General features: G+C 36.2%; 1 protein-coding gene across 7 annotated transcripts; it reads right to left on the bottom strand.

The window, feature by feature from the left end:
• Positions 1–1,461: 1,461 nt before the first annotated feature.
• Positions 1,462–26,002, bottom strand: LOC104892490 (uncharacterized). Of its 7 annotated transcripts, none has more exons than XM_048645045.2 (27): positions 25,570–25,998; positions 22,236–22,395; positions 20,852–20,944; positions 20,614–20,728; positions 20,350–20,536; positions 17,890–18,064; positions 17,516–17,644; positions 16,153–16,713; positions 12,169–12,771; positions 10,522–10,590; positions 10,035–10,151; positions 9,710–9,955; positions 7,489–7,536; positions 7,275–7,412; positions 5,402–5,533; positions 5,249–5,311; positions 5,046–5,153; positions 4,849–4,932; positions 4,710–4,757; positions 4,100–4,174; positions 3,582–3,677; positions 3,371–3,451; positions 3,141–3,212; positions 2,862–2,906; positions 2,686–2,769; positions 1,826–1,929; positions 1,462–1,735 (listed from the first exon to the last, which is right to left on the bottom strand). In XM_048645045.2, exons 1-27 carry the CDS (start codon positions 25,785–25,787, stop codon positions 1,591–1,593), a joined length of 3,996 nt encoding a protein of 1,331 aa, XP_048501002.1. In that variant the 5' UTR covers positions 25,788–25,998; the 3' UTR covers positions 1,462–1,590. The 7 variants fall into 7 exon arrangements, 5 of the variants coding, with proteins under 5 accessions (XP_048501002.1, XP_010676739.1, XP_010676740.1 ...); XM_010678437.4 differs by having other exon boundaries at positions 5,402–5,566; positions 25,570–25,997; XM_010678438.4 differs by having other exon boundaries at positions 5,402–5,566; positions 20,350–20,524; positions 25,570–25,997.
• Between the last annotated feature and the right edge of the window lie 1,824 nt (positions 26,003–27,826).

The following is a 27,826-nucleotide window of genomic DNA, read 5'->3' as shown; positions in this document are numbered from 1 at the left end:
TTATTATTTCTTTGTATATAATACTAAAAATATTTTTCGATTCTATATACCATCTATATGTAGTATTATTAGTTATCATTAATGCAAACCTCCAGGTTGGGGGTTCAATCTCCACTAGAGGCACTTTGAGGGTAGGGATTCCTCTTACCCTTCCCCCTTACTTTCAAGTGTCTGATCCATTAAGACTCGAGCGGTATCCGGGACACTTCTTACCAAAAAAAAAAAAAATTATCATCAATGCAAAACAATGTCTTAAAAGTCGTTAATATCATTATAATCTTCCCAACTATATATCTCATCCTCTTATACCAAACTTTACTTTTAATAACTTTCAATTTTCATCGTATTATTTTATCGTTAATTTTTGTTTGTTTATTTTTTTAACTAATATGATTATATAAAATGTGTATGATTTTAAGTTTATTTATTTATTTATCACCTCATCACAGTCTTATTGACTCTAACTCTACCATGCTAACTAAAACCCATACATCGCAAAGGCATAAACCTAGCACAAATCCTTAGAACAGGCAATTCAATTTTAATATAAAATTAAACGAACTTAAAACTGAATTTTTCTAACAAGTTCACTTCATTTCACTTTCACCCAACACTATCCTAGCCATGCCTTCTCTTCTCCTTTTTTTCCTGGTTATCAAACTACAACAAACAATTTCAAAAAAATAACTCGATAATTTTACCAAACGAATTAAATAAGTCACTAAATGAATTAAACTAGTCACTAAATAGATTAAAGAATGTCATTAGTGTATAGATTAAACTGGTCATGAAATATATTAAACTAGTCACTATATTAAAAAAAAAAAAAGTTGACATATTTTCCTCTTAATATTTGACTTGGACCGTACTTAATTTTAAGTTAAAATTAGACAGTCTCTTACAAGACCAACTGTAAACCTAATTTTCATTTAACTTGAGATATCATAAAGAGACTTTTTCATCCTTAGAAAATACATTTATTTTTTATTGTTTATTTTAAGCATAATGTTTGGGCTTATTGGACTGTTAATGAAACTTGTGCCCTTTTATTTGATATTCGTAGAAACTTTCGGAGATGGTGGACTGAATGAGCCCACCGAATGGATTGTACACTTGAAAGCACTTCACTGAGTAAAGACTTGTAGTCATCATCGAGCTACATAAGTGATTGTGATCCTTTTAGGTGCTACAAAATCCCCAAATTCTTTCAGTTGTTCCAAATTATCAAACTCTCGACCAACATCAAATTCATCATCTAGAGAGAGAATTGTAGCCTCATTATTTATGGCAAGAATTAGTGAATCTTTGAATCCCACTTAATCACTTTTATAAAAATCTTGGGGATGAGCAGGTGTCTCGAGTTGGCTATTCATTTGTGTCTCTCTCGTCTCATGATCCTCATGTCCATTGTTGCGGGACGATGGTGTTGGAGAAATGAACTCCAACATATGCTCATTAAAGTTCTCAGAATCAATGAGGAATGTAGTAAAAGATCCTGACGAAACAGCTGAATTCGTGACAGAAAACAAAGACAGTAGCTTGAATTAAAAGATTAAAGTTGGCTTATTACATGCAATTTCACAAGTTATGTTAGGTTCCACCAGATGATTCTTTACTTTTCTCTGTGATGACATCCTTCTCAGAGCTGCCGGCATCCCCGGCCTCAGGTTGTCCCGATTGCGACTGACTTGCAGCTTGAGAATCAGAGGCGATGCCAAGTACCACAAGTATAGACCTAAAATCATGAATCAATATCTTTAGTCTATAACCTTGTGATAAAGAAGCTGATCAAAGTGTCACAGATAAGTGATCGTATTGGACAAACCTTGGGAGTGTAGATTTTAAATTCTGTTGGTTTGCATGAGCAGCAAGCGGTGCTTTCAAAGCTGGTATTTTATTTAGAGCACCTTCAAGCTGAGCTAGTGGTAGCTGGAAAGACACAGCATTTAGAAACATAACAGAACTCTAAAGACGTAGAAAATCAAAGGCATCATAAAAAATATAGGATTATCCAGAGGTTAGCATTTATACAATTTCTTACTTTTTTAACAGATGTCAGACCATATGAAAGCATACCACTAAATTTGACATCAAAAGTGATTTTACCATCCAAAAAAAGTTCAAAGGACTTCAAAATTTCTCTAGTCTAACAGCTCTATACACAAAAATGCCAAACAGTCAGGTGTTTTGCAAAGAGACAGTACAATTCTAATGAAATCATCCTCTGCAAATGACCATGAGGTTCAGGACTCCAAAACATCAGTAAAACAATGCTTAGTTTGATTGTTGTTTCTAGATCATCTAAGAGGAATAAATAAACCATTATGAATTAAGAAGCTTATTTTGTTTAGAGAGAAGAAAAGGAAGCTGGGAATTGAAGATCTTAAAACTATACGAGTCTGTCTTCTTATTCTCTCTGTTAATTGAGTAGCAGCAGGTGGAGGGACTGAGATGCTCTATAAAATTTTTTGCATCCAGTAGTTGATGATGTATGTTTATGATACACTCTTCGGCTATCTTTTACAAGTTCCATACAACTACGAAAACAGCAGTGTCATCATGAATTTTTCATTGCTCTCTTTTTGTTTAATATTCTGTCCTTAACCCTATGAAAAGACGTTTAGCATCTTGTCCATAGAAGGCATTCCATTACAAATATCGAGACATAAATCAGATTGGACATACCTGGAGCAACACATTAAAAGAATGAGGCTGTGTCAACTGTGCACATTTGAGAAACCCAACCCATAACTTTGGGTATTTCCATATCTGTTAGACAATACCCCAATAATAAGATTTAAGAAAATCTGAAACAAGACCAAAAACAGGGTAGCCTATAGGCTATAGCTGAAAACTATTACCTGCTTGTTTACAAGTCGAAAAAGAATCTCCATTATGAAGTCCACCTACAGTGTCAAAAAAAGCCACTTAGTGTAATCTGCTACAGAATATGTATGAGTAGTAGCAACACTGATAAATCATTGTAGCTATTTCTCAAATGAATTAAGATTTTTTTTTGTTTTCTAAAAATACTCCGATGAATAAATTTTGGAAAAGACATAATAATAAAATGAAGTAATAATAATAATAGTATATTTATTTCATAAAGACATTCAGAAAAAAAAGAGGTTGGATCTTACCAAAGCTGGAAAAGCACCAATTGCTTGAAGCACTGTTCTCATGAACAATAATGGAAGGGGGATCTGTTCAACCTAGAACAAGGAGAAACAGAAAAAACAAAACCAATGGATACAAGAATTACATAAAGGGATAAAAGAAAATGAGGCAGAAGATTTCCGGAACATACCAGGCTGTATTAGAACCTTAGCAATAGACAAAAGAAAATGAGGCAGAAGATTCCAGAACATACCAGCTGATTCAGAACCTTAGCAATCACTTGCTGCGTAAACATTTGTCTTTGCTCAAAACAAGCATTACATGCATCAGTCACCTGTTGATGGAAGAGAAAGACAAGCTAGGACATATTAAGATGGGAATCTAGACAGAAGCAGATGAAAAGATGGAAGCATGATAAAAGATATCTTTTTAGAAAAGCAAAAAGATGGTGGCAAGAGAAATGCCTTCTTCAAAGGGATCCCATCTTTATCAGGATCTATGCTGTGGATGGCAATTAGCACTTCTGGCGGAGTTAACACAGGACCAGAAGGGGATGGCCCCTGCAGAATAATTTGTTCAAGTGTTTAGATAATAATCTGTTGAATCCATCGGAAGGCAAAAGATGATACACAAGTTCCATAAATATCAAGACAAGATGGTTTTCCTAAAGCTCAATTCAACCAATGCAAGAAATTTGTTAACCATGAGCGTCCAATTTTTGCTACTCCCAATCATAGCAAAGTATCATTTTCAAATCTTCAAGTAGGATGACAAGAAATAGCATTAAGAAAAATTTAAGGTAGGCTATTTACGTTCATAGAGAGAAGGAAATTCCCTCTTCTCTTTGTCAGCAATGTCATCTTTATTTCAGATGATAGCAATTCGCAAGACAGTGTTCCTCTGCTTCACAACTACATTCTAGTCGTATCAAAGTTACTTTTTCAACTGGTGAAGACAACTATCTCTCAAGGAGAGCATTTACCTGCAGCAAGCGTGTAAGAGCAGCCTGGAACTTGTCTTGGGGGAGATTAACAGCATGAGGGAAGATCCTCAACACCTGACAATACAGAGTAAACAATGATTACAACCAAAATTGGGTAGGCGTGAAGGGAGGGGGTGGATTAAAGGGAAGATTGTAGCAAAAGGAACACATTTCCACAAAAACACGAAGAACAATTGAGGTCCCTAATATGAGAAGGAGTTGAATTATGAAAGCAAAGGCAATCATAAGAGATAAGAGCCGAGACAGCCACTGGAACTTCAAGAAGTCTCTCTCTGGTTTATTCATCACTCCATCAGATGCCGCCTTACTCAGCATAGAGGTAGAGATTTTAGACATTGACGCATGTGAGTAAACAGATTGATGAGGACGCTAGATATTGTTACCATTGCGGATGATGCTTAAATGTGAGGGAAATTACAATATACACTACCCAACCAGTAACTACAGTCGAAGTGAGACTATCAAGATGTCAAAAATGGTCTTTATCAATGCTCGAGTTTGCTCTGTGAGCTGCAGATGAGGAACCATATCCCTATACATAACAGGCTATAAAGAGAACAACATAGAAATCATATTAAGTTGAAAGAACCTCCTCTTTTGGCAGGAAAGGCAATATTGGAAACAGAATCTCTATATCCTGTGTCATGCAAAAGTAATGATGCATTAGTATGTTCTCCTCCATGGAACTAACAAGAAGAAAAAAAATAATAGGCATAAATGTAATATACCTTTAATTTTGTCTCATAGAGATTCTTAATCGTAAAAATCAATTCCGCAGATGGAACTCGACCATCTGTGAGAGTATGCAGAACCTATAGTAAGGGCAAACCCAGGGTATCAGTTATAGGGCATCTTTAGTCCCCTCATCCCCTCAGAAGAGGGATAAATAGCAATATAAACTTGGGTATAATTTATCTTAGCAAACCTGTATCAGAAGATTCTCACTTCCATCAGGAGCATCAGAGATAATCTCAAGAAGGGGTGGTGATGTGCCCATTGTCCGAATAAGAATAGGCATATGGCTATGAACTGCCTAAACAATGCATTTAGTGAAGAATGAGCACATTAAATAAATAAAAAAAGATCAACCATGTCCAACTAACACTTCACATGTAAATCCAGTTACACCTGTTTCACTGACTCCGGTGAGCTTTTGTAGATGATAAATATTTGACGAAGTAGAGCATGTTTCTGCAAATTAAAATGGACCAGGAAAGGTTAAACTGTCAAGGAGTCAATGAGTAATAAAGATATAGAATGGCATATATTAAGATGTGTCACCTTTGTACATAGGGCAAAATACAGTGACATGCATCGTTGTGACTCAGATACAGATGTACTTGCAAGGCTTCCAAGCGTGCGAGATTGGGATGTATGAGCAGAGGAATCTGTGACCATTATTTCCCCGGTTGCCTGATCTTTCGCAGCCAAGACTATTTCAGAATTCTGATCAATTCAAACAACAGCACATGGGAGACAACATCAAAAACATCTTGAAATTCACAAGCAGGGGAATACAACTATAGCGAAGGCAAGAGCACACACACATCCGGTTCAGAATTCAAAAAAAAAAATATGAATGAATAATCAACACAAAACATTACCACTTTATCAGTGGACATTATCCTTGCAATGAACCTCTTAAAAGACATCCTAAATGCACAAAGGCCAATTCCACACCATGGAAGGAAAGAAGAGAGAGAAAAAAGTTCACACTTATGAGCAATTTCTTTTTAGAAAAACAGACCAACAGGCACCAAATCAAGACTAAGAAATATAGTATTTGAAAGCGCATCAAAAAGACCATTTTCAGCATCTCTTCAGCCATGTCCTTGGGAGTTCTTTCCACCATTGACAGGAATGTCAGCAAAGGGGAAAGGGGGCCAAGGGAGGGAGGCGGGAGGAGGGGGTTAATATCAAAAGTCGGCCTCGTTACTTCCAGTTGTTTCAACACTTGATCTTCATCTGATTAAATCAACATTCTCTAAAAACCTCTGGCCTTATTACTATATCATCAAAGGTTTCTATAGATTCAGGCATTCACCACCTTGTTCAAGAAGTTATAGAATAGAGGGAACAAGTATGGATAAACTCTTTTTTCCCCTCAATCATGATATATAGGAAGAAATGATTTTAATAATCCCAAATATTGTCAGCCCCCTCATTATAATCCCAACTATGAGTTATTTCAGAATAATCCCAACTAATTGGGGTGTCTTCCAAAGATGATCCTAGGTAACTTGTAACTGGTTAACCAAGTTAACTTTTTACTTATTTTTTTTATTCTCTTTTTTTCTCCTGCATTCTGATCCTTTTTTTAAGTGGCCAGTGAGAAGATGTATGACTTCTAAAGGGATGTGGAGAGACATCTAAAGAGGTGAAGAGAAAAAGCTTGGCTTCAAGTGTGACATTGCATACATCCATAATATCCTGAACTTTGTCATTTCTAAGATTGCAAAAGCTCAAGATATTGGGAGTGGCATTGTATAAACACCTAAAGAGCATAAGTTATACAGGCATGTCTTCTCTAAAAGTTCACCTTACCACAACTCCCCTCATTAAGCCTTAGGCAGCCTACTATGACTGGAGGATCCTTCCCCACAGCAACAGCCTTAAACATTCTAGATGTAATAGTCATAGAGAAGTCCAAGTTACAGTCTCAAAACAAGACCAACATCTCAGCTAGAAGATACATTTCGCATGAAGCAATGCTGAGCTCAAGAAAAAAGGGAGACCATTTCATGGGTATGCTTATGTTCAGCTTGAAGACATAATACATTGAGCTAATCTGTTCCTGAAATAATCCTGCCTTTTCACAATGCCTTGTAGACTTTTCAGAAAAAGAAGAAAACTGGATTAAAAAAACAAATAGCTTTCAGTGCAGCAGTGTACTATATGTAAATTAAAAACATTCATATTGAGAGACCCTAAAAGGCAAAGGAGGAAAAACAATATGGTCATTCAAGTCTTCCTCCCATTGATCTAATAAAATATCATAGCAATCCTCCTCCACGTTTGAGTTTGCATATCAACAATCCAACAGCCGACAGTTTTCTTTAACTAGGAGTAACGACTACATGGAAATCAGGGATGTAAAACTTAATAAAAAGATATATAATATCGTAAAACACAAGTTCTGCTAATCATATTTGACCTTTTGTATTTGAGTAATAGGTTTTTCAGTGTCAGCAGCATCTGCGCTATGGGTATCCACCACAGAAAGCAGCTTCTCCTTGGCAAATTCTTCTATTTGCAGGGCAATTGATGGTAAAGGATACAACTTATTTGCAACCTGAAGAAAGATAAAAGGTGCACTTAAAATAGCTCTTAATATATAGCATTGAATTTAATTAGCAAAGTAGGCATACCAGACGTATTGCCTTCATACGAACTTCGTCCACATGATGAATTGCACTCTATATGGAAAAAGAAAGTTTATCAGTATATACAATATTATTCAAAAAATGCATGCATGTTTACAGACTTACTATTTAGAAACATCATTATAAATAGGTTAGAACAGTTATAAAAAATGTTATTTATAGTGCACTTGCCATACCAAACTATAACGTTCCAATACTGAAAGAAAACCTTTTGTTGGGATTTTGGGGAGGGGGGGGGGGATGCGTGTGCATTAGTGGAAAAGCAAAATGTTACAAACATAAACACTTATGATCCTGAGGGCAACAAATTGATGAGTAAGGAAATTACCCTCAAATATAGAAAAATTCAAAATAAGGAAATTTGTCAAGATAAATCTCAAGTTTAGGGCGTCTTCCTATAATAATAATCCCGTGTTTGGGTATTTTTGCGAAATTCCAAGTTTGGGAATTGGGATACCTTTTCCATATCAGTCCTAGACTCCTAGGTCCAAAGTAACCTGCTAAAGCAATGGAGAAGCCACATGCTACATTGTGATTGATTTTTATCAGATTTATTATTATTATTTTTGAATAGATCAGATTTATTATTCTGGAAAACAATTTTTCCCATCCCCCTTCCCTTGCCCTTCCTCGGTTCCTCTCAATCTCTGTCCTCTTCTTCCCCATAATCATTATCCCCATCACCAAAATTCCCCACCAAGCAAGAAAATTTCTTTCTTTCATCCTTGGTTACTACTAGGACAAAAACCTGAAACCAAAAGAAAGAACCTGGCAAATTTAAACTTCATCAATGCCAACAAGAATCTCAAATTTTCTTTCCTGCAAAACTTCCATTTAATATCAGCTCTTGCCTCCGAATTCAAGCACCATATTTGATTCTCTGCTCTAAAGTCAACAAACTTTTCCCCCCTCATTTATCACCACAATTGCAGCAAAGTGTTTCATATTCTTAACTTTGCAAGATCAACTTTTTTTTTTGTGTTTTGGGGGGGGGGGGGGGGGGGGGTAATGGTCGAGTGATTTTGGGGGTGATATGGTGAATTGCCCAAATTTGCAGTGTATAGCTTTGTGCCGGCAACTGTTATAAGATTGCAGGTTTTTCAGAGGCCTTGTATGTAAGAGTTCAGACAAAGGGGTTTAGAATAGTTTGTGGGCGGTATCTGACTGGTTGCATCAACGAGGTAAACACATTGGAAACGCAGATGTAGCACAGCAATGGAAAGTACAACTAAAGAAAAAATTAAATAATTTTAACTTAATTTTATTACTGCCAAAATCAATAACATAATTTGAAATTTTCGATCTAAGATTAAACTTTTTAATTATGATGCTCATTTGCAGAGATACACTAATTAACAAGGCTCCCACATATATGGAACTATAAAAAGCTTAATTGTTGATTTCCTTCAAAGAGAAAATTCGTCAAGAGGTCTGATAATCCCCAGTTTATTAGCTTAAGTAATCCCCATAGCCCCTCAAAAAAAAAAAGTAATCCCCATAGCAAATTAGTCAAAACTAATGGATAAAGATTACTTTTATATACTCTAGAAAAAGTTAAAGCTCAATGATGGGAAGATGAAGGGATAGAGATACAGGGAAAGAGTGATTCTTTTACCAGTTAAACAAGTCACAGGTCACCATCAGTTGGTTGGTAGCTTAAACAAGTCACAGTTATTCTACCGGTTGGTCTCATATGCGGTCTTTATTTTCTAGTAAAGAAGTTCAGACTTTTGAGTTCTCAAGGAGTCAAGGGGACTAATTTTAATTGAGCCCCTTCAAATTCACCCACGCACGCCATTAATGGATGCCAACTGCCAACTGCCAAGTCCTTCAGCTTATAAGTGAAGGAAAAGGAAGATGAGGGAATATATGGGTTCGTCCATAAAGTTGTTTGTTTGCATAAAACGGTGGAAATGATAACCTTGGGGGGTTATTGTGAACTTTCCAAACATGAGGGTCATATTTAAGCATTTTGCTATACCTCAGGGATAATATAGATAACTTCCCATAAAAGTAATGTCAGAATCGAGATACTTCTATGTTGAATTTGAGAAAATAGATACAAGGCCACAGCAGCTCAAATGACATCCCCAATCAATGCTCTTTTTTTCTTGAACACATTTTAATGTACATGCATATCCAGAAAGAGGGACTTGCTCAGGTAGAAATTGGTATCTATATAATTTTAATATGAGTAATGAAAGACCTGTAAAGCAATTTTTAGCAGAACATCACGCAGTGTTGGCCTTTGCAATATCAAGCTCCAAACAGCACTTAGACCTTGAGTTACCCGGTCTCCATTGTGCAATTCTTTTTCATCTTTATCTCCAATCTCAGGTGAACACAAGGATTCTAATAATTTAAGACTCGATTTCGGCAGATATGGAACTTCACTGAACAACCGGCTTAGGGATTTGTCCGACGCCGGAAAAGAATCCCTTAGTGTTTCTGCCTGCAGCAATCTTCAAAATTAACCTCTAGAAATTGATGCTCAGTGGCATGAAAGGAAAATAATAAGACTCTGTGCTCACCACTTTTAGAAGAAAAGTTTCATATACAGAAGTGGCAGTTGTCGAAGAAAAAAAGTCACGCTCTTCTTCCGCTTCTCCATACAACCGGTAGAGGACACGTAATGTCAACTCGTGTCCCTAAAGACATTAAATGATTCTTCTTGGTAAGTGCGTAAATCATGACAATTAACGAATCTCGAACAATTATATGTTCCTATAGAATATTAGACAATACCAAACGGATTAAAGCAAAGTACAAAAGTCTAGCAGCTAAAACAATACTTGGTACCTTTACTGTCCCCATTCCCCAATGTGTGAAATGGGCATCACAAGTTCACAACAGCACACGAGAGATCTCAAATAGTAGGAAAACAACTATTTAGTTAAGTGAGTTGAATTCTCTAGTGTCATACGACTTCAAATGAAAGAATCAGATCCATAAGAAAGAAGAGATCTAAAAAAAAAAAAATCAAAGTCAACCTCAGCAAACTATATAAATATCAATCACCTCGTGATTTGTGTAATCTGACAATATGTGCGTCTGTAGACATGTCCAAAGGTCAAGGTCCAACGAGAGCTGCAAAAAAAATTAACACAAACTAGGTCAAAGCACATCAAGCAAATACGATAGCTAAATATTAACAAAAATTGATCAGTAGTAAAAACAGTGTACAGAAAAAAGGCATTTCTGTCTGCTTCTTAGCTGCATCACTTTTCTTCTTTTAATCACATTCTCAGATTTCAATATAATTCTGTTTTCCAATTGTTAACACATCAGAACAAACAGATTTGCTTCAGCGGCAAAAAGGGTACATCAAAGAGGTAGTACCAACTACCAAGTACCATATGGCTGACACTTTCAACATCAGGTCTATTAATCATATAAACCTAAAAAAGTTCCCCCCCCCCCTCTAATGTTGAGTACATATTTATCAAGTAAACTATAACGATGTTATTTACTAAAGCGATCCACAGAGACATATATATAAATCCAGAAGTCTTTAGTCCACATAAAGATAGTGCTTCTGCACTGCAATGATAAAGGCATCTAACATAAAGAACAGGAAAGATAATTGAGCATTCGCGAAGCCCAACATAAAATATTTCATCTACTTATCTGCACGCCAAGGAGAAGAATCCTAACTAACGGAAGAGAATAAACCACTCAATGCATCTTCCAGTATTGCTCATGTGAGTAATGCAACCTTCTGAAGTGAGTGACATGACACATTCCGGCAACACCTAATTTTAGGTCTAGTTATTTCTCCTACACAGCAGCAGCGTCATGAATTCTATAAATTCTTACTTTTAAGTAACAAAGGCGGTACTTTAAAAAGTAATTGTCAGCAGAAAATTTGGAAGATCATCTCATAGCAGAAAGGACTTTAGTGTAAAGTGAAGCCAGATGACCCAAACATCAAAATTATTTGTAAAAAAGGGGTTAGAAACCTAAGGCAGAGCTCGCGGAAGACAACCCAACAGTCCTACTTAACTAAACGCAACACCTCAACAGTAATTCAGTTTCAGGCATTTTATGAACGGAAACCAAAAGTGATAACTAGAGATCTATACTTAAAGTCTTTAACTACAACTTAATATTCTTCCCCTAAAAATATCGTCAAATAGAACGAGAAACCCCTTCAAAAACCTTTTGGGATGACACTAGAAGTTCCTTTTTTTCTTCCCTTGAAGTTACCTCTCTAAAAGGTCAAACTTCTTTCCTTTAAATTATTTACCAGACATGAACTTAGAGATGCAAGGTATTTTATTTTTGAATAAGAAAAAGATAATATATTAATGAACAGTATTCAAATTGAGGCTGTCTGGATGACAATCATTTGCAAAAACCTTTGAATTTCAATAGTCCAAGTCCAATCAAACTGTACAGGAAAAATAATATTCATCCAGGAGGACAATTTTAAGACCCTGCAGACTGAGAATTTTTTTTTTAAGTCTTTTAATATTAATACACAATTGTGTTTGAACACTTCTTGTCCATTCCACACAAGGACATGTTCCACAATATATACCATAAAAATAAATATAGACCTAGGATGCTCATTTCTAAGTGAACATCGATCAGCTCTAAGAATAACAGATAACAAAAACTATGTTAAAACATGGTAACATTAAACTTTTACAATATAATTATTACCTGAACTCCCAAATAAGATAGTAAGGAGAATCGAAGCTGTGAACCTCCAGAAACAGCAACCTGCTTGTAGGCTTCCACAATGCGCAAAAAAACCAGCTTTTGAAGTGTATCCTTGTCTTCACTAGAAAGGTCTACTACAGGTGCTGACATCTTAGGCAAGACAAACAGGTGAACTGGACCTACGGAAGTCGCTGTTGAGGTCATCCCTATGTTTGCATCCACTGCAGCAGTTTTAGAGCTAAGTTCCTCAGACCTCTCATTTGACACTGATGGAAGCGATTCTGTCATAGATCTTTTCCCAAAACTGGTATTTTGATCCTGGCTGCAATCATCCCGATCTGTGGAAGCCAATGACGAAGAAGCAACAATATCGAACAATCCATCACTAGGAGCATTATCTAAGCCTGGAATCAAAGTATCTGTAGGTCCCAAATCTTGAAACTCACAGGCAGCAACTGATCCCTTGGGTATTTCCGAAACATTACCAGAAGCGAAAGCACATGGCATATCTGAATCAATGAGCTCAGGCGATGTTCTTAACGTAGTACATGTCACATTGTTGTCAGCAACATCCACAGCATGAGATTCCTCTAGATGTGGACACTGTCAATCAAGGATAGACAGGTATCTCAATTCACCAAAAGAACAAAAAAGGAAAAATGTCCTATAGGAAACAACAGAATGGACTGTACAAACACAGGAAGCTCTGAGCCCAAGTGTTCAAAGAACATATACTAACAATCTGTGACAGGATTTTGGAATGGTATCCTGATGTCATATTGAAGCAGAGTAGCTAACTGATTTCTCCTTCGGCTTCTTTTAATAAAACCTAATGTAGACATCGTACTTGAAAACTATAACCAACAGACATATAATGTCGAACCAGTGCAACGTCCCAATTTCTTAATAAATATAATTGTTTTCTTGTCCCCATCGTTTCCACTACATCTTCCCGTTCTCTCTCTCCTTCCCCATATTTCCCCTTTTCTCATTTCTTAACTATTTTTACTTTTGAGTTTCCCATCCCCATCTCCTCCCTCTTCAAAGCTTTGAAATTGCAAGTACTCCATATATAAAATCCAGTCACCTTCTGATCATTAAGTATATACAGATTGATGATATCTTCCTTGATTTGTAAAAATATTAAACTTGCTAGCAACTCCAAAATTGAGAAAAACCAAATTCCACATATGGGATTCTCTTCAAGAAAAAATCAGCCAAGGTTGAAAAGTTTGAGTTTCATAGGCTATCAATAAGATTGTGGATTACCGATAATCACGCCTCTACCGTTAGTCCAATTCTAGTAATTCAGATATTTCACTTTATCATCCGACTTTCGGTTGTTTCCAGTCATAGAAATTATTCTTGATGCAACTATCAAAGTTTTAGGCATTAATGTTCTCCTTCCCCGCTCCCTCTTTTTCTACATATGCGGTGATGGAATTTCTTTCCCTTGGCTCACTCCCAGATCGTTCATATCTTTGGCTTTCGGTGCCACTTTGTTGATTGGATTAAATGCTATGTGATCTCTTTGAGCTTTATACATAGAGAATATTGTCTCCAAGACTTATTTTAAGTTTTAACACCTCAATTTGGGACATATTACCCGTAGCAAATTCTGGATTTTGTGCCCATACTGTAATCCGCCCTCGCCCTAGAATAAATGATTATCTTCCTATTCTGACCACACTTTTGGTCAAAGTAGGTATTAGCGACAGATTACTTCATATTTCGCAAAAGATTACAGATATAGTTGGAAAAAATAATTAAAGCTCACAATTAATAAGTAAAAAGCTAGTCGTATAGTAATCTATAAGAGATTACCCAAGAAGCGTACAATGGTTTATATCAGCTTCAGAGAGAGCAAATATGCAGCCCAACTTTATTCACAATATGAGGTTGAAAGATTAAGTTGAGACATATCAATGCACAAAAGCCAATCGATGAACTATAATGAAAAAATTAAACAAAATTCCAATTGAGTATGATGCGGGAGTGCGGGACTGTTGCTTTACTATAATTCATGCACATAAATGTAGGCCTATGAAGATATCATAATGCCATATGCGTGTGCAGCTTGCTTACAATGTAAAACCAAAAGGACTAATGCATCACATGGATTTCTAAAAGTACTTATTGCAAATCAATCAGAATAAATCCCAACATATGCATAAAAGATGGTGAGTCAGGCCATAAAGTTAGTTACATGGAAAACAAAACCACATTCCAACACCAAGGGGATATTTGGTTTCAGGGAATTAAACCAGGGAAAGGAATCAGCACTCCTTTTTTTCTTCTGCTGTTTTCTTGTGTAATTTATAATTATCTTCTCATTTTGAGTTGCCAAAGACCAAAACGCCTTAATCATGTTTCGCGATCCCTATCCATGGAATTGAGTTCCCTCTTATTGGGAAATTATTGACAACCAAGGGAAACCTCCATCACCACCCTGGCATCACCCCACCCCATCACGAAAGACGGTCATGGCATCACCGCCGTCACTATGTCGTGAATGCCATGCACGACAACATAAAACATCACGACCACCCTTAAAATTCTCAAAACACAGTTGCAGCTATTCCACAACACTGCTGCACAAGAATTTCCACATTCCCAAATTCCTACAGAAAATCAAACCCACCATCTTACACCGCCAATCCGCCACATACCATCCACGACACTCCCATAAAAAATTGTCACGATCATTAGTCAAAAAAAAACTCCTACTACCATAACGAAATCCAAATTCACATCAGTAAAGAGAGAAATGGAGACATGACAATTAACAATTGAGTACTTGGGCATAGAATTATTCAAGGCTTGGCCAAGGTAAGACCTTTTCCTTGGCCAGATTTAACCACCAATGGTCAAGCTTTAGGGCAAGAACTAGTAATGAGGCCCAGGCAATGCCTCAGGTAAGGAAAAAATTTCATTTATCAATATTATACTTTAATATGATAACACTAAATATCACTTGGTCTAGTGGTTAAGACTTTAGTATATAAACTTGAAGTCACGGGATCAAATCCTATACTATGCAATTTCTATATATGTTTTTTATTGTATGTTCATTACATGGAGGAAAATACCCATAGAGAGAGCACACACGTTCCTTGCTTAGGAACACTTTCTAATATATTAGTATAGATATAGAGCACGGGAGGTGGCGGTGGACAAAGGTGATGGAGCAAAGTTTTAAATATTGATAATCTAGTACAGACATGAAACTAATGTTGCATTGCTAAGGTGGCATTGGTAAGTCAGAAACTTGGATGTGTAATTGGGTTCCTCAATGGTCATGGAGTATGGACTCGAAGAGAGATAATCAAGGAAAAAAGGGGTCTTATAAAAAATTTCATGAACCAAACAGAAGCAAAGAAATTAGAAACCCTTTGTCCTCTCCAACCAAACGACAGGACGGAATCAAGCGGGTTTCCTTATTAATTCCTTTCCTGTCTTTTTCTTGATACATTCCTCTCTCTACCATTTCACCCAATGGCTCCTAAGAGAGAATAAGATCCCCTCATTACACAAGATAGAAACTACAAGACAGCATGCTAAACACACAAGAGATCTGAAAGCAGATAAATGAAAAGACACCCACTGCAACAACCACAAAAAGGTTACACATACAGCAAGATTCCATAACACCCGGCCTCACTAGCCTTTATTGCAAAAAATTACAAACATTGTGTCAAGCAAAGCACCCAAATTACTGCCAAATGCACATTTACTCCTCCCAAAGGCAACCCACCTAACCTGTCACTAGACTCACTACTTCAGCCATTTGTCCATCGCTTGTTTTTAAATGGAAGTTCTGCTGGGCTTAAATCATAGCTTAGAGTGTTCTCAGGAAGCTTCTACTGATCGATCTTCCTAAACTAGAACTTTGTGTAATCTTTTCTTATGCAAAGAAAAGGGGAAAGGGGGCTGCAACATGAAAAATATCTGAAAAGATGCAACAAGGGAAAGAAAGATGCTTGCCTCAATGTCATGTGACACTGATGGTTTGACATCCACTGACGAGGATATGTGACCGATACAGTGGAAGGCATTTGTCAAAAATGAAGAAAGTTGCTCGAAGGAAGTATCTGTATCGACTTTATTTTGACGCAAATTCATATTTGCTTGAGAATCTTCATCACTCTCAGCTTTCGGGCAAGTAGAAGGAAGGTTTCTCAAATTAGCTATAACCACTTCCGAAAGCAAGTCAGCAGAGATAGCTGATATAAGAGCCTCCAAAGATGGAGCAGCCTTTTTACCTTGAGCGACCAAGGCACCAAAAAGCCCTATTAGTTCCTTCACGGGCCCCAGATCATCTTCATTAGATATACTTTCCTGCTCAGTTGTTACAGACTGAACTTCAACAGCTGTACGAAGAGCACCTGACTTATCTGCCAATTCGTCTGATACACTGCCCATAGATCTAGCCCGTTTTCCAGGTGTATCGTCATCTTCATTCCTGTCACCAACTTCCAGATCACTGGATCTTTTGCGACCCACCTTATTATGCACTGGATCATGGACTTCAAGAGACGGCTCCTCCTGTCAGATACCTCGGAATAAGTTGACGTGAATAAGAAGTATTTAAGTTTTTCTTCCTAGGCAAAACCTGAAAATTCTATTGTGCTCCCAGGAGCACGGTGCACACCATGCACCCAGTAAATTTGTTCCATTTCCGATGAGTGAATGTTCTATTTCAACAAATGTCCATTTTAAGCATATTTTTCAGCAAAAAAAATATGTTATATTTTCAGTAAAAATTATTCCATTTTCAGTAAGCAAATATTCTATTTCAACAAACGTTCGTTTTAAGCTTATTTTTCAGCAGAAAATTATGTTCTATATTTCGTGAATCTGTTTTATTTTCGATAAGCAAATGTTCTATTTTAAAAAATGTTCTTTTAAAACTTATTTTCCACCAAAAAATATGTTCTATTTTACCTGAAAATATGTTCTATATTTGATGAGCATATGTTCTATTAAAGTAATTAAATTCTAGTAATGTTCCACTTCAACAATAAAATGTTCATTTTCGTATTTGGATTCTGGTAATGTTCCACTTCAACAGTAAAATGTTATTTTTCGTAAATGAATTCTTGCAATGTTCCATTTCAACAAAAAAATGTTCGTTTTCATAATTGAATTTTGTAATGTTCCACTTTAACAGTAAAATGTTCGTTTTCGTATTCGTAAACGGGAGCACAATGCACGCATTAAGCAAAACCGATTCATCTACTAAAGTAAAACAGCAATTTATGACGCTTAAACAGTTAATCTAAACATATTTATCCTAATCCAGTTCATACCATGCTTTAAGCAAGGCATATAAGACGAAAGTGAGTACCTTGACAGCAACTGACTCAACCTTTTTCTCCTTTAGATTTCCGTTAATATTGCACACTCCTTCAAGGGCTCTTTCTGCCAAATCCCCAGCATTCATTTCCCTCAGAGCACTAACTAAACGATCACGCCACTGAAGAAATCAATGATAAGTTCAGCAGAAAATGTTTTGTATGGAAAAAGATTTAGTTATACAAGATTCTGCAGAACTTCGCAAAGAAAAACTAGAAGAAATCATTTTGTGCCTTTGGAAAAAAAGAACTAGTAGAAACAACACACACAAATTGATTTCTACTAGTTTGGTTTCTACAAGAAATCATTTTTGCAAAATACTCGTAGAAACAACACAAACAAAAAAAGTGGGGAAGACCATCATACTGGAGTAGCACTTGGGTGTGTACGCTTCAAGCAAGAGAGAAACGCATTCTTCAAAGCATTTTGGACTCCATAAGCATGCAGCCCCTTGATAACAGAATTGGAGGGATCCAGACCTAATAGCACTGGAAGAATTCGTCCATAGAAGGATGGCCTCTTCACAGCAATGGCTGACAAACTGGTAAAAGACCATATGATAATAAGATCAAAGAACTGAAATCACATAAGAAATACGGATTCAAAGACCAACTTTCAATAAGGGGGTCATGGTCTTAGGAAGGCTTTCTCGATAGCATCTGATAGTATGTTTTTCTTTCTTTTACTGAGAAGATCTATCCTATGGTCGGTTTCCTTTGGCTTCTCTTTCCTATAAATCGTTTCTTTATCCAAAATTAAAAGAAGACACTGATATTGATTGATTTGCTAAGCTGGAACATTTGTAACTAATCAAATCCTCTCCACAACAACAAATGAAAATCCTCACCTAGCAAATACAGAACAAAAAAAAGAATCAAAACCAGATCGAATTGACTATAGTATACATCAATACATCAAGATCTTCCCAATTATTACCATCAATCCTCAGATAAACAAACACGTTGTATGTGTATTCTCCGAAGTCCAAGTCTACCCCACATGAAAGGAAAGTTCATATCTTTGTTGTACTTCCTGCTTGGAAATTACATTTGATGAAAAGATCACTGACCCTAGTCAATTAACAATGCTGGCAAAATGTTGCTCATCCGTCTTACTGCAATCACCACTCACCAAAACAGCACAGCCTTTTGCCAGAACAAGGCTGGGGATAAGGTTAAAAGGCATGACTGTTACTTTGAAGAGTAAAACATATTCAAAACTGGAACATTGGCCAAAAGCACAATGAAAGGCGTAAGAAAGGCAACACTACTAAGATTTATGTCCCGCTCCTCACACTTAGGTACAGGATAACCAGAACCGGGAATCAGATGACCCCATAAGAGAAGGGACACTAAACCGAGCAGGACAAAGGAAAAGTGAGAGAACCAGGTCAACTGTGGTAAAACAAACTCAGGTGCTCTACAGGAAAAGTTATTCCCCGAAGCAAAAATTACAAAGACCCAGATGAATGATGCCAGCTAATAGCATATGGTAGAAAAAAAATTTACAAAGAATAACAGAAACAGCTTAGGCTTTTATAGGAATCAATTTTACTACATTTTTCCATTCACTCATTAGAGACGTCTTTGCATTCACATGCTTTCCTGCTTTTAAATGAGAATTCCAAGAGTTCTGAATGCAAATCCTCTCATCTCATACCCAACGTCAATTTCAGGAGCACCAACAGGCTTTTACAGCATCATGAATCTCTCTGCGTCTCTTAATCAGCACCCTCTTAGTTTTTCATGAAGTTTCAGAATAGGTCTCATATTGCTATTAAAATGCAAGACGTTGATAACTTTCTCACTTTATCATGCCATCATTATTCAGATTTTGTCACGAAACAAGTATTTACCAACTCATGTTTTCACACCATTTGTCTCCCCAAAGATGCTTATAGAGGGTAGTTCAGTAAGAAAAAGATGCTAATTTCCATATCATTAAATAATTACAGCTCTGACCAAGAAAAGTTCACTGACAAGATCAGCAATGACCAAACACACAAGAATAGTGGGTACCTTCTAAGAAGGGCTCCTCAGCTAGGCCTCCTAACCCAACAATTACACATCATGAAACCAATCTTGATAAACTCCTATAAGTTTTCTTTCAACTTAGTGTCATAAATCACAATCATCATTAAGAACTCAGACATTGGGCATCTGTAAGTACCACAAACCATAGACCTACGAAAATATCTTCTTTACCTCATTTTTTCACATATGTAATCTTAAGTTGATATAATCTAATCTGAAAATGGATAAAGTAAGTTAGAGCACCATCAAATCTCTGTTTAATGCCTTCAACATAATGAAAGTGCTAGTAAGACAACGGGAATTAACCTTTTTAAACACTGCACAAATTCAGATCCTATGCTTAACCAAAATCATTCACAACAGATAGAAAGTATACACCACAAACATACAAAGAGGGGAGGAGGTAAGTCGGAATGGGAAACAAACATCTCATGTAAAATAAACCCAACATAAAGATAAACACTGTTAGTGAAATTTCACATTTTCGTATTCCACTCTCAAAAGCAGCTACATATTGCTAACAGCCATCAACTGCCAGCATAAACAGCTCAGAGTAGCAATAGAAATATCCACAATATAAGCTGCTAATAGATCACCTACGATCTAACAAAGCATAATGATTTGAGTTTATTAAGGTGAGCAGGAACTCGAATATATAGCTGTACATAAAAAAATTCACTTTCCAGTTTGAATCTTCCTCCAATGTGCATGAGATACTAAACGTCAAGACTAACACCAACCGAAAGCCAATCACCAAGAAAACTAGGAACTCATGAAGAGAGGTATGACATACCAATTAATGAGCACAACAACCATTGAGGTGCTAAGAGATTTCACAATGGGGACACGAAGCTGATCAAGCAATAATCCCAAGCTTTGACTTGCTTCAATAGACAGATCTCCAAGCTTCAAAATAGGATGACCTCTACGAAGCCATGAAATATTGAACCCCACGTCCTTACCTGCAGCTAAATCAGAACCTTAAACAAAACTACAACAATAAGAATTATTAATTAATTACTAAAAGCATGACTAAACTATTGTCCACAACCATTACCATCACCAATTAGATGAGTTGGCAGCTCAGTACTGCCATTGGGGTCCGGTGTATATATAAGAATGATGGCTGCAACAAATTTAAGAGCCAATAAACGCCTTCCATCACTTCCAGGCTGCAAAAAAATATAGGCATTCATCAGACACATAATGAACAAAAACTTTGCCAGCTTTCTTATAAATAAGAACACCAGAACTGATTTTCAAAAAATAAAAAATGTTGAAGGCATTGAACTTGCCTCAAAAGCTATTGAATATATCTTTTCCTTCAACTTCACCATCCATTCCCAAGCTGACTCAAGTGAACTATCCAATTTGCTTGCATGCAGTCCCTAGATGTTGGCAGGAGAAGAAGAATTTTGTAAATTTTCATCACAAATAGATTAGAAATCAAGAAACATCTATACTGAAACCAGGCTAGAATCTAAATTGCATATATGTTCCCCGGGGTGGGGGGGGGGGTATAAATTATGCGATATGACTTCTGTAAAACAGTAAAGCAGAAGCATCAGAACTCCTCTAATTAGGATGAAGTTACGACAATATCCTAAGCAATTTGTACATCAGAAAGAGAGCCCCAGAAGTATGGGATCAAAGTGGGGCTGTTTTATTTGTTATTTTTTGTGATATTTAGTAAAAAATTATAATAGAAAGACACCAATGAGTGTCCCCCATTTACAAAAGGAAAGTTAAAGACAAAAGGCTCAAGCCCTCAAGCTATTCTGGAGCAAATTTATCTAAAACTCAATGAATGTAAAGTGACACTCCATTATTCATACTTGACTACATATATAAAGTACCAAAAAGTGTAGCTTGAAAGTTTTACAAAAGGAAGCTAATTAGCTAAACCCTCAAAAATCCTTTGGTTTCTTTCCTTCTACTTGCACCACCAAGAGGCCAATGGAATCATCATCCAGAACTGGCCAAGCCTACCTTTTCCAGTCCTTTCCCGGGCAACAAGAGCATCTTTTGCGGACCAAGGTTAGACCCATCTCAACCCACACAAGGATAAAGACAAGTGCCAAAGTAAGGAGCAAAATGACAAAAGAGGAAGCCATGATCAAAAAGTTCCTCCTCCATAAGGATCAAAGTGAGGCTATAATATAACTCTATCTTAGAAGGAAGTTGGGCTCGTTGCTATTTATTATAATTATTAATATGTCTTTCTAGCATTAAGTGAAAATAGTGACATTTACTGTCCAAAAAAAGTTTTAGCAAAAAAAGTTTAGAACAAAAGAAGCAAGCCAAGCTTTAGATTGACAAGCGAAACCCAATGTCCAAATCTTAAACTCTAAAAGATGAATGAGCTCCAAGACAAGCGAGCACGGTGAGTTCAAAATAATTTTGGCCGACCTTATCCCTACATGCAGCATATTACTAGTCATATATAGTTCATGCTCCCTTACATTCTCTGCCGTGACATGGCAAAACTCAACTCAAGGCATCGTTCTAGCAAAGTAAACAATATCCCACTTTGATGAGTCAAATTATCCACCCTTCCCAAACACTGCAACTCAAACCAGCATGGAGTTGGATCACCAAACTTGAAGATCAACTACCAATAATTACAGTTTCAATAATTTATCAGCCAGTACTAACAATTAATATCTCATAAAATATTACCTCAATTGCAATCCTCTCCAGGGTACGGCAAAATATATTAGTGCCAGATGTGATGGCTTGCCGAGCCACTGCTGAAGTATCATCATCGATGACAGTCAACAGTGCGGGTGTAGTTTCAGGTAAAACCTCCAAATGCCTCAACCCAATTTCACCAATTACCCTAAATTCCAAAAGTCATCATCAAATAGATTGACAAAATCACAGGGAAAAAGAGAAAAAAAAAAAAAAATCTGCACAGCAAAAGGCTCAAGAAAATCTTATTTACAAGACAAAGAATTAAAAAAAGGCAGTAAATCTCCAGATTTTCTTGTAAAAGACTTAACTTTAACAATCGACGAGAGAGTACGACAACTAACTCATACATGATCAATATATCTTATCAAGCATGAAACTAGTGTGCTGCTCCTATAGATCACGATTATGCAAAAAGAGAAGACGAAAAAATGATTAGGAACCTGCTGTTCTAGGTGTAGAATATTGCAAGGGCAGCTTACAAATCCGTTTGGAAGGCGAACATGAACATATCAGCCTAGGTTTATTCTAGGTGCCAACGTAAGGAGGCAAAGGAGTTGAGAGGTCTCGTACCATTGAAAATTTGTGGGCTTGAGTAAGGGTAGGTGACCAAGAGGTGTGCAGGTAAGTTTTCGTGTTTCTTTTTTTTTTTTTTGGTTGCAAAATTGAAAATACAACTATTAAATCTTTAGCGCTTTACATGGTATGTCCATTTAGGAGTCTAAACATAAGGATAGGCTCTATCTTCCTTCACGTCGTGCTTCTAGTGAGAGATTGATCTGAATATCTGACTGCATAGAATTGGGTGGCCTCTAAACATTTGTTTTATTTTCAGCAGGAAAAATTGGTGGTTTACCTCTACCTATAGTCCTTGTCCTGAAGTCATCAAGACCCAAAATTTTGTAAGATTTATGTTCACTTTGGTGGTTCTTAGACTCTTAGGGTGTGTTCTCTTCACCTCAAAGAAAAAGTTTCAAGTCCGATAAGTGCTAATTAGGTTCAATCAGGTGTCAACATGAGGAAAAACCAAGGTTGATCATATCCAATCACATCTAATAAGTTTAGTTCAAATAAGTTAAGGTGAAGAGAACGCATCCTTAGTCTTAAGGGACACCTAATGTACCTAGGTACTATACAGAAGGAAATAGTCCTAGAACTACCATTATTATGAGGAATGAGGAGATTTGACAGTTGACACTTGTCTCCCAAATTATAAGTTGGTTACCTCATCCCTTTTTTACGCAAATTTCATCTAGGTGGTTGGATAGAAGTGGGACCATAATGTCATAAGTACAAGTGTAGTGTCAAACCATTTCCCGATAAGGAGGGAGCTCGTGGATCAAACTACTCCAATTGTCCACCAAAATTGATAGATTAGAGAGTGAGAAGAGTTCGAGTGGGATACGTACGGATGGGGATAGTAGGCCAAGTTTGCTCCATAAGATTGTTAATTGGAGTAGGATAAGCTATATTGATGAGCTTAAGGATGACAGCAGGTAGTTCCTTAGCAATCAAAAATGCTAGTATACCTCCTCTTTAGATGAGTCCCTTTTTAAAGATAAGGACATAAAGATGATGATGTTCCTTCTATAGTTCTATTAATGGTTTAAAGTTTAAACAGATGACCTAATTCTGAGGATAATCGACTTTGGATGGAGAAGCCTTTTGACATTGATGAGAATAAGAGGGCCATCTTAAGCATGAAGGTTGATAATTATCCTCACTGTGGGGGCTTTTTGAATGGTAGAGTAGGGTCTCCTCAAACCATATCGGCTGACCATCAATCAGGGTGAGACTGAACCACCTAGAAAACAAACCTCTTATTCATTTTTCCCACCTAGTTTCTCCATAACTTTATCCAAGATACTAAAACAAATCCTATACACAATCCTTTCAAAAATCCAAAATCTTCATAACAATATCCCTAGGCCCTATGCCCCTATCCCGTGATCCTTTTGTACAAAATTGAGTCATCAACAATTGCATCAATACCACTCGATTCACAAGACTATGTTTTTCATCATACAAATTTTAAAGACCTTCCTTACACCATGTGTCGGGGATATTGCCTCTCATCCTCATGCACCAGCACTAGATCCCTCTTTAAACAAGGTAGATCCAATTAAAAGACCCAAAAATAACGAACAATCAGGGAAAGAAATTACTGGACAGAGAAGAGCTAGCTCCATCTTGGGAACAGAAAATACAAAAGCTATGGAACTCGTCCACTAGGAACCAAGTCCAACAAATGATATACGTAGCTCAGCAAGTGAATCAGCCAACCTTGTTAAACTCCGGCTATTATCTGTGTTAACAATCAAGTTGATCTTGAGACCACAAATTCTCAAAGAAGGTTAAAGTTCAAAAACAGATCCATCCTTCCAATCTTCTCTCCAACACTTAATTTGAAGCAAGTAATCCTACTCTATCCCTAAACTAGTAAATATGAAACATTTGCTACACATCCTATAATAAAGAATATGTAAGTATTTAACCATCATTTCTGCGTGGATAAAAAGAACAATTTCCCCCATGCTCCATGGGTGACATTGAGATAATAAAAAGAAAGAACATTCATTATTTTAGCTAAATTCACCAAATCCATTCCTAAATCATTCTTAAGCTATTTCATTGCTTTTTTACAATATTGTCCTTCAATTAGTTAAAACAACGAGAAAAGAAAATGCTCCCTCTCAAGCTATCTCTAGTGGCTCCCCGAAATCAATATTGAGTTCTAGATATTAGATTGGCGTTCCCTAAACATTCTTATGATGATCCATACAAAAAAGTTTCCAACAATCCTAGTACTAACCATGTTCAACAATTCCAAACCTTGAGAACTACAACGAACTATACAATAACAATCCATGCGTCTAACTAAAAATCCTTTCTTCTTCCAACTTATGGGCCCTCCCATTCATCTCATTTCCTGTAGGACCTTCTTCCCCTAACTCTTTTGAATTTCATATTTCCGTATGTGAAAAGAAGTATCAATATCTTCATACACACGACGCTCACGAATGAGTAACCTTCCCACAATAATGAAGCTTAGATAAACAATGAAATATAAAATAACAATCATTCTATAGAATATGAAGTTTAGATAAAGAATATATTTTCAAAATGACTCCAATACACAAAAATTAGCCAATACAAGTGCTGAACTATACAAATTAGCCAATACAAGTGCTGAACTTTAGAAAACATAAATAAAGATTATATTCTTAAATTGACTTCAATACACACACAAAATTGAACCAAAAACAATCAAAGAAGATGTAAAATAGTTTCAAAAGATAAAAAGATTAACAAAAAAACTTACTCAGTAACGCATTTGCGAACAGGACTAAAACAATCGGAGAAGAGGATTAACAAGGAAGGGATGAATTCAGAGAAATATACAGTAGTATCTTCTGCTGCTGCTACTCGCAACAATTCTTGCTTAAGTTGATGCAGACTTTCGAGCTTTGAAGGAGTATCAATGGCGAAAGTTACCGAGTCTATGAGACTGTTGATTCTCTCCTCGCAAATAGCCGCCATTGTTAGGATATGCTGTTTTTTGCGCTTCAAATTCTTGAATTCTGCAATGGCGGCATAACCTAAATAATCTGAAAGGTTGCAAAATTTTGGGGGAAACGAATTGGAAAAATTAGCTGAAGAAGACGACGTTAGTTCTTACACAGTAAACAGCGTTTTAGGAAAATGTTAGTAAAACTAATAGTGGATAGTGGACACTGACGAATCAAGGGAGTAACTTAACGAATCAAGTAAATATACATGTGCGTATGAAGATGATGATTCGACAAATTAAAACAAGGGTAATGGAAAATAAATGTAGGCAATTAGGCATCGATAAATGAGCAAAATAAAAGAACATCAAGTTTTATTCAAATGAAATTCGTAAATAGTGGCGGAATTATGTTTAGTCTCAGTTAGTCACGTGACCAACATTAATTTGGGGATTTTTAAAGAAAAAACTCGCATTATATGTTGACTGATAAAAACAACCTCCAACCCTCACTCCACTTACTCTCTCACGTCTCTTCCTCTCTCCTTCAACCACCTCGAGGTCCTCGACTAAAATTCTTGAATTTTTTTACATGAATATCATTTTTCTTTCAAATCTTCAATTAAAATGATAATCTCGCCTTGATTTACCGACTGAAACCCATTTTACCTTTTTTCAATCAACATGTGGATGTGATGGTGGTGATGTTAATAATGGAGGTCGGCGTTTTGGTCATATTTTATTCTATGATGTTCCTTAATTGGCATGTTGAAGATGATGATGAGTTGCCTTCTTAGTTTTTGATTCCTGAGAATTGTGCTCTTTCTGTGATGAGAGCTGAAGTTCAAGCAACTAATAGCTATCGACTTCTAGTGTTGGAGCCGAAAGGAGTTCCAATCATGACCTATATTCAATTTGGTTTGGATGTTTAGTTGCTTACTGGAAGATGAAATGCCAGTACCATGGCAGTTAATAGCCTACATTTTCCTTCTCGGCTCAACTAAATAGGATGATTTTTCTTATTTATTGAAACAATGCTACTTAATTTTTCCCTGTGAAACATAAAGAGGTGAGTGCCATTCTAGAGACATCCTTAGTGTTTTTTGAATGAGCGACTATTTAGCGTTGTACTGTGGAACTTACTGCTGAAATCATTGTTGTTTTGAATGATGTAGTGATTGTATTGTGATTTAGCTATTTTACAATTTCATTGTTTTGAATGATGATGTATTATGTACATATTTGATGACTTTTTCAATTGACTTGTTTAATCTCATTCAAACTATTAATTTAATTTTAGAATGAAAAGGAAAAAATGAGGGATTCAAGTTTTTTTGCTAAAAGAATGAATATTAATTGCTTTTGGATACTTTATGAATTTTCTATTACTGTATTGGTCATTGGTTGTATTGAGCATTTGTATTAGTGTAATCAACCATTGTGAAAAGCCTGGATCCGTCACTGGTTGTCTGGTTGTAGCTATAAGAATATTTAATTTCAAATTTTTTAAAAAAGAACATTTGTAATTTCTGATAGTATGACCTAACTCTAGCTTATTCAACTCATCTCTCAATTCAAAAGTATCTCTCTTTTTCCTATAAAAAAGTATTTCTTTTTTTTTTACAAAAAAGTATTTATATGTTGAAACAATTGCTTCACATTCACGTTTCAAAATGAACATAATGTTGTTCTAAAACGAGCATTTTTAATAACTTAAAAGAACATTATGTTTGGGTCTCACTGTTATAATTGAAAGTTGAGCATTTTATTGGTTGAACAAAACATTGTTAATTGTTGAACATAATGTCATTTTGAATTGTACATTGTGAAAAGCTTAAAAAACATTAGAATTGAGTCATGTTACTAAAACTTAAAGATGTTCGTTTTTCTTGACTTAATGCTCATAATATTCAATAGGATGTTCACTTACATGCCAGACTTACATATATGCACGTGTTTTGTTCTTACTCCCTCCGTCCCTTAATAGAGTGCCCATTTCTTTTTTGGACACTATTCAAAGGTAAAGAAAGTCCTCAAAAAATATTTCTAATATATAAGAAAAAACATAGTC

Source organism: Beta vulgaris, chromosome 5 (genome assembly GCF_026745355.1).
Source record: "Beta vulgaris subsp. vulgaris cultivar EL10 chromosome 5, EL10.2, whole genome shotgun sequence".
Classification (NCBI taxonomy): domain Eukaryota; kingdom Viridiplantae; phylum Streptophyta; class Magnoliopsida; order Caryophyllales; family Amaranthaceae; genus Beta; species Beta vulgaris.
The sequence above is the reverse complement of the archived record's forward strand: the minus strand, read 5'-3'. Positions and strand labels throughout refer to the sequence as shown.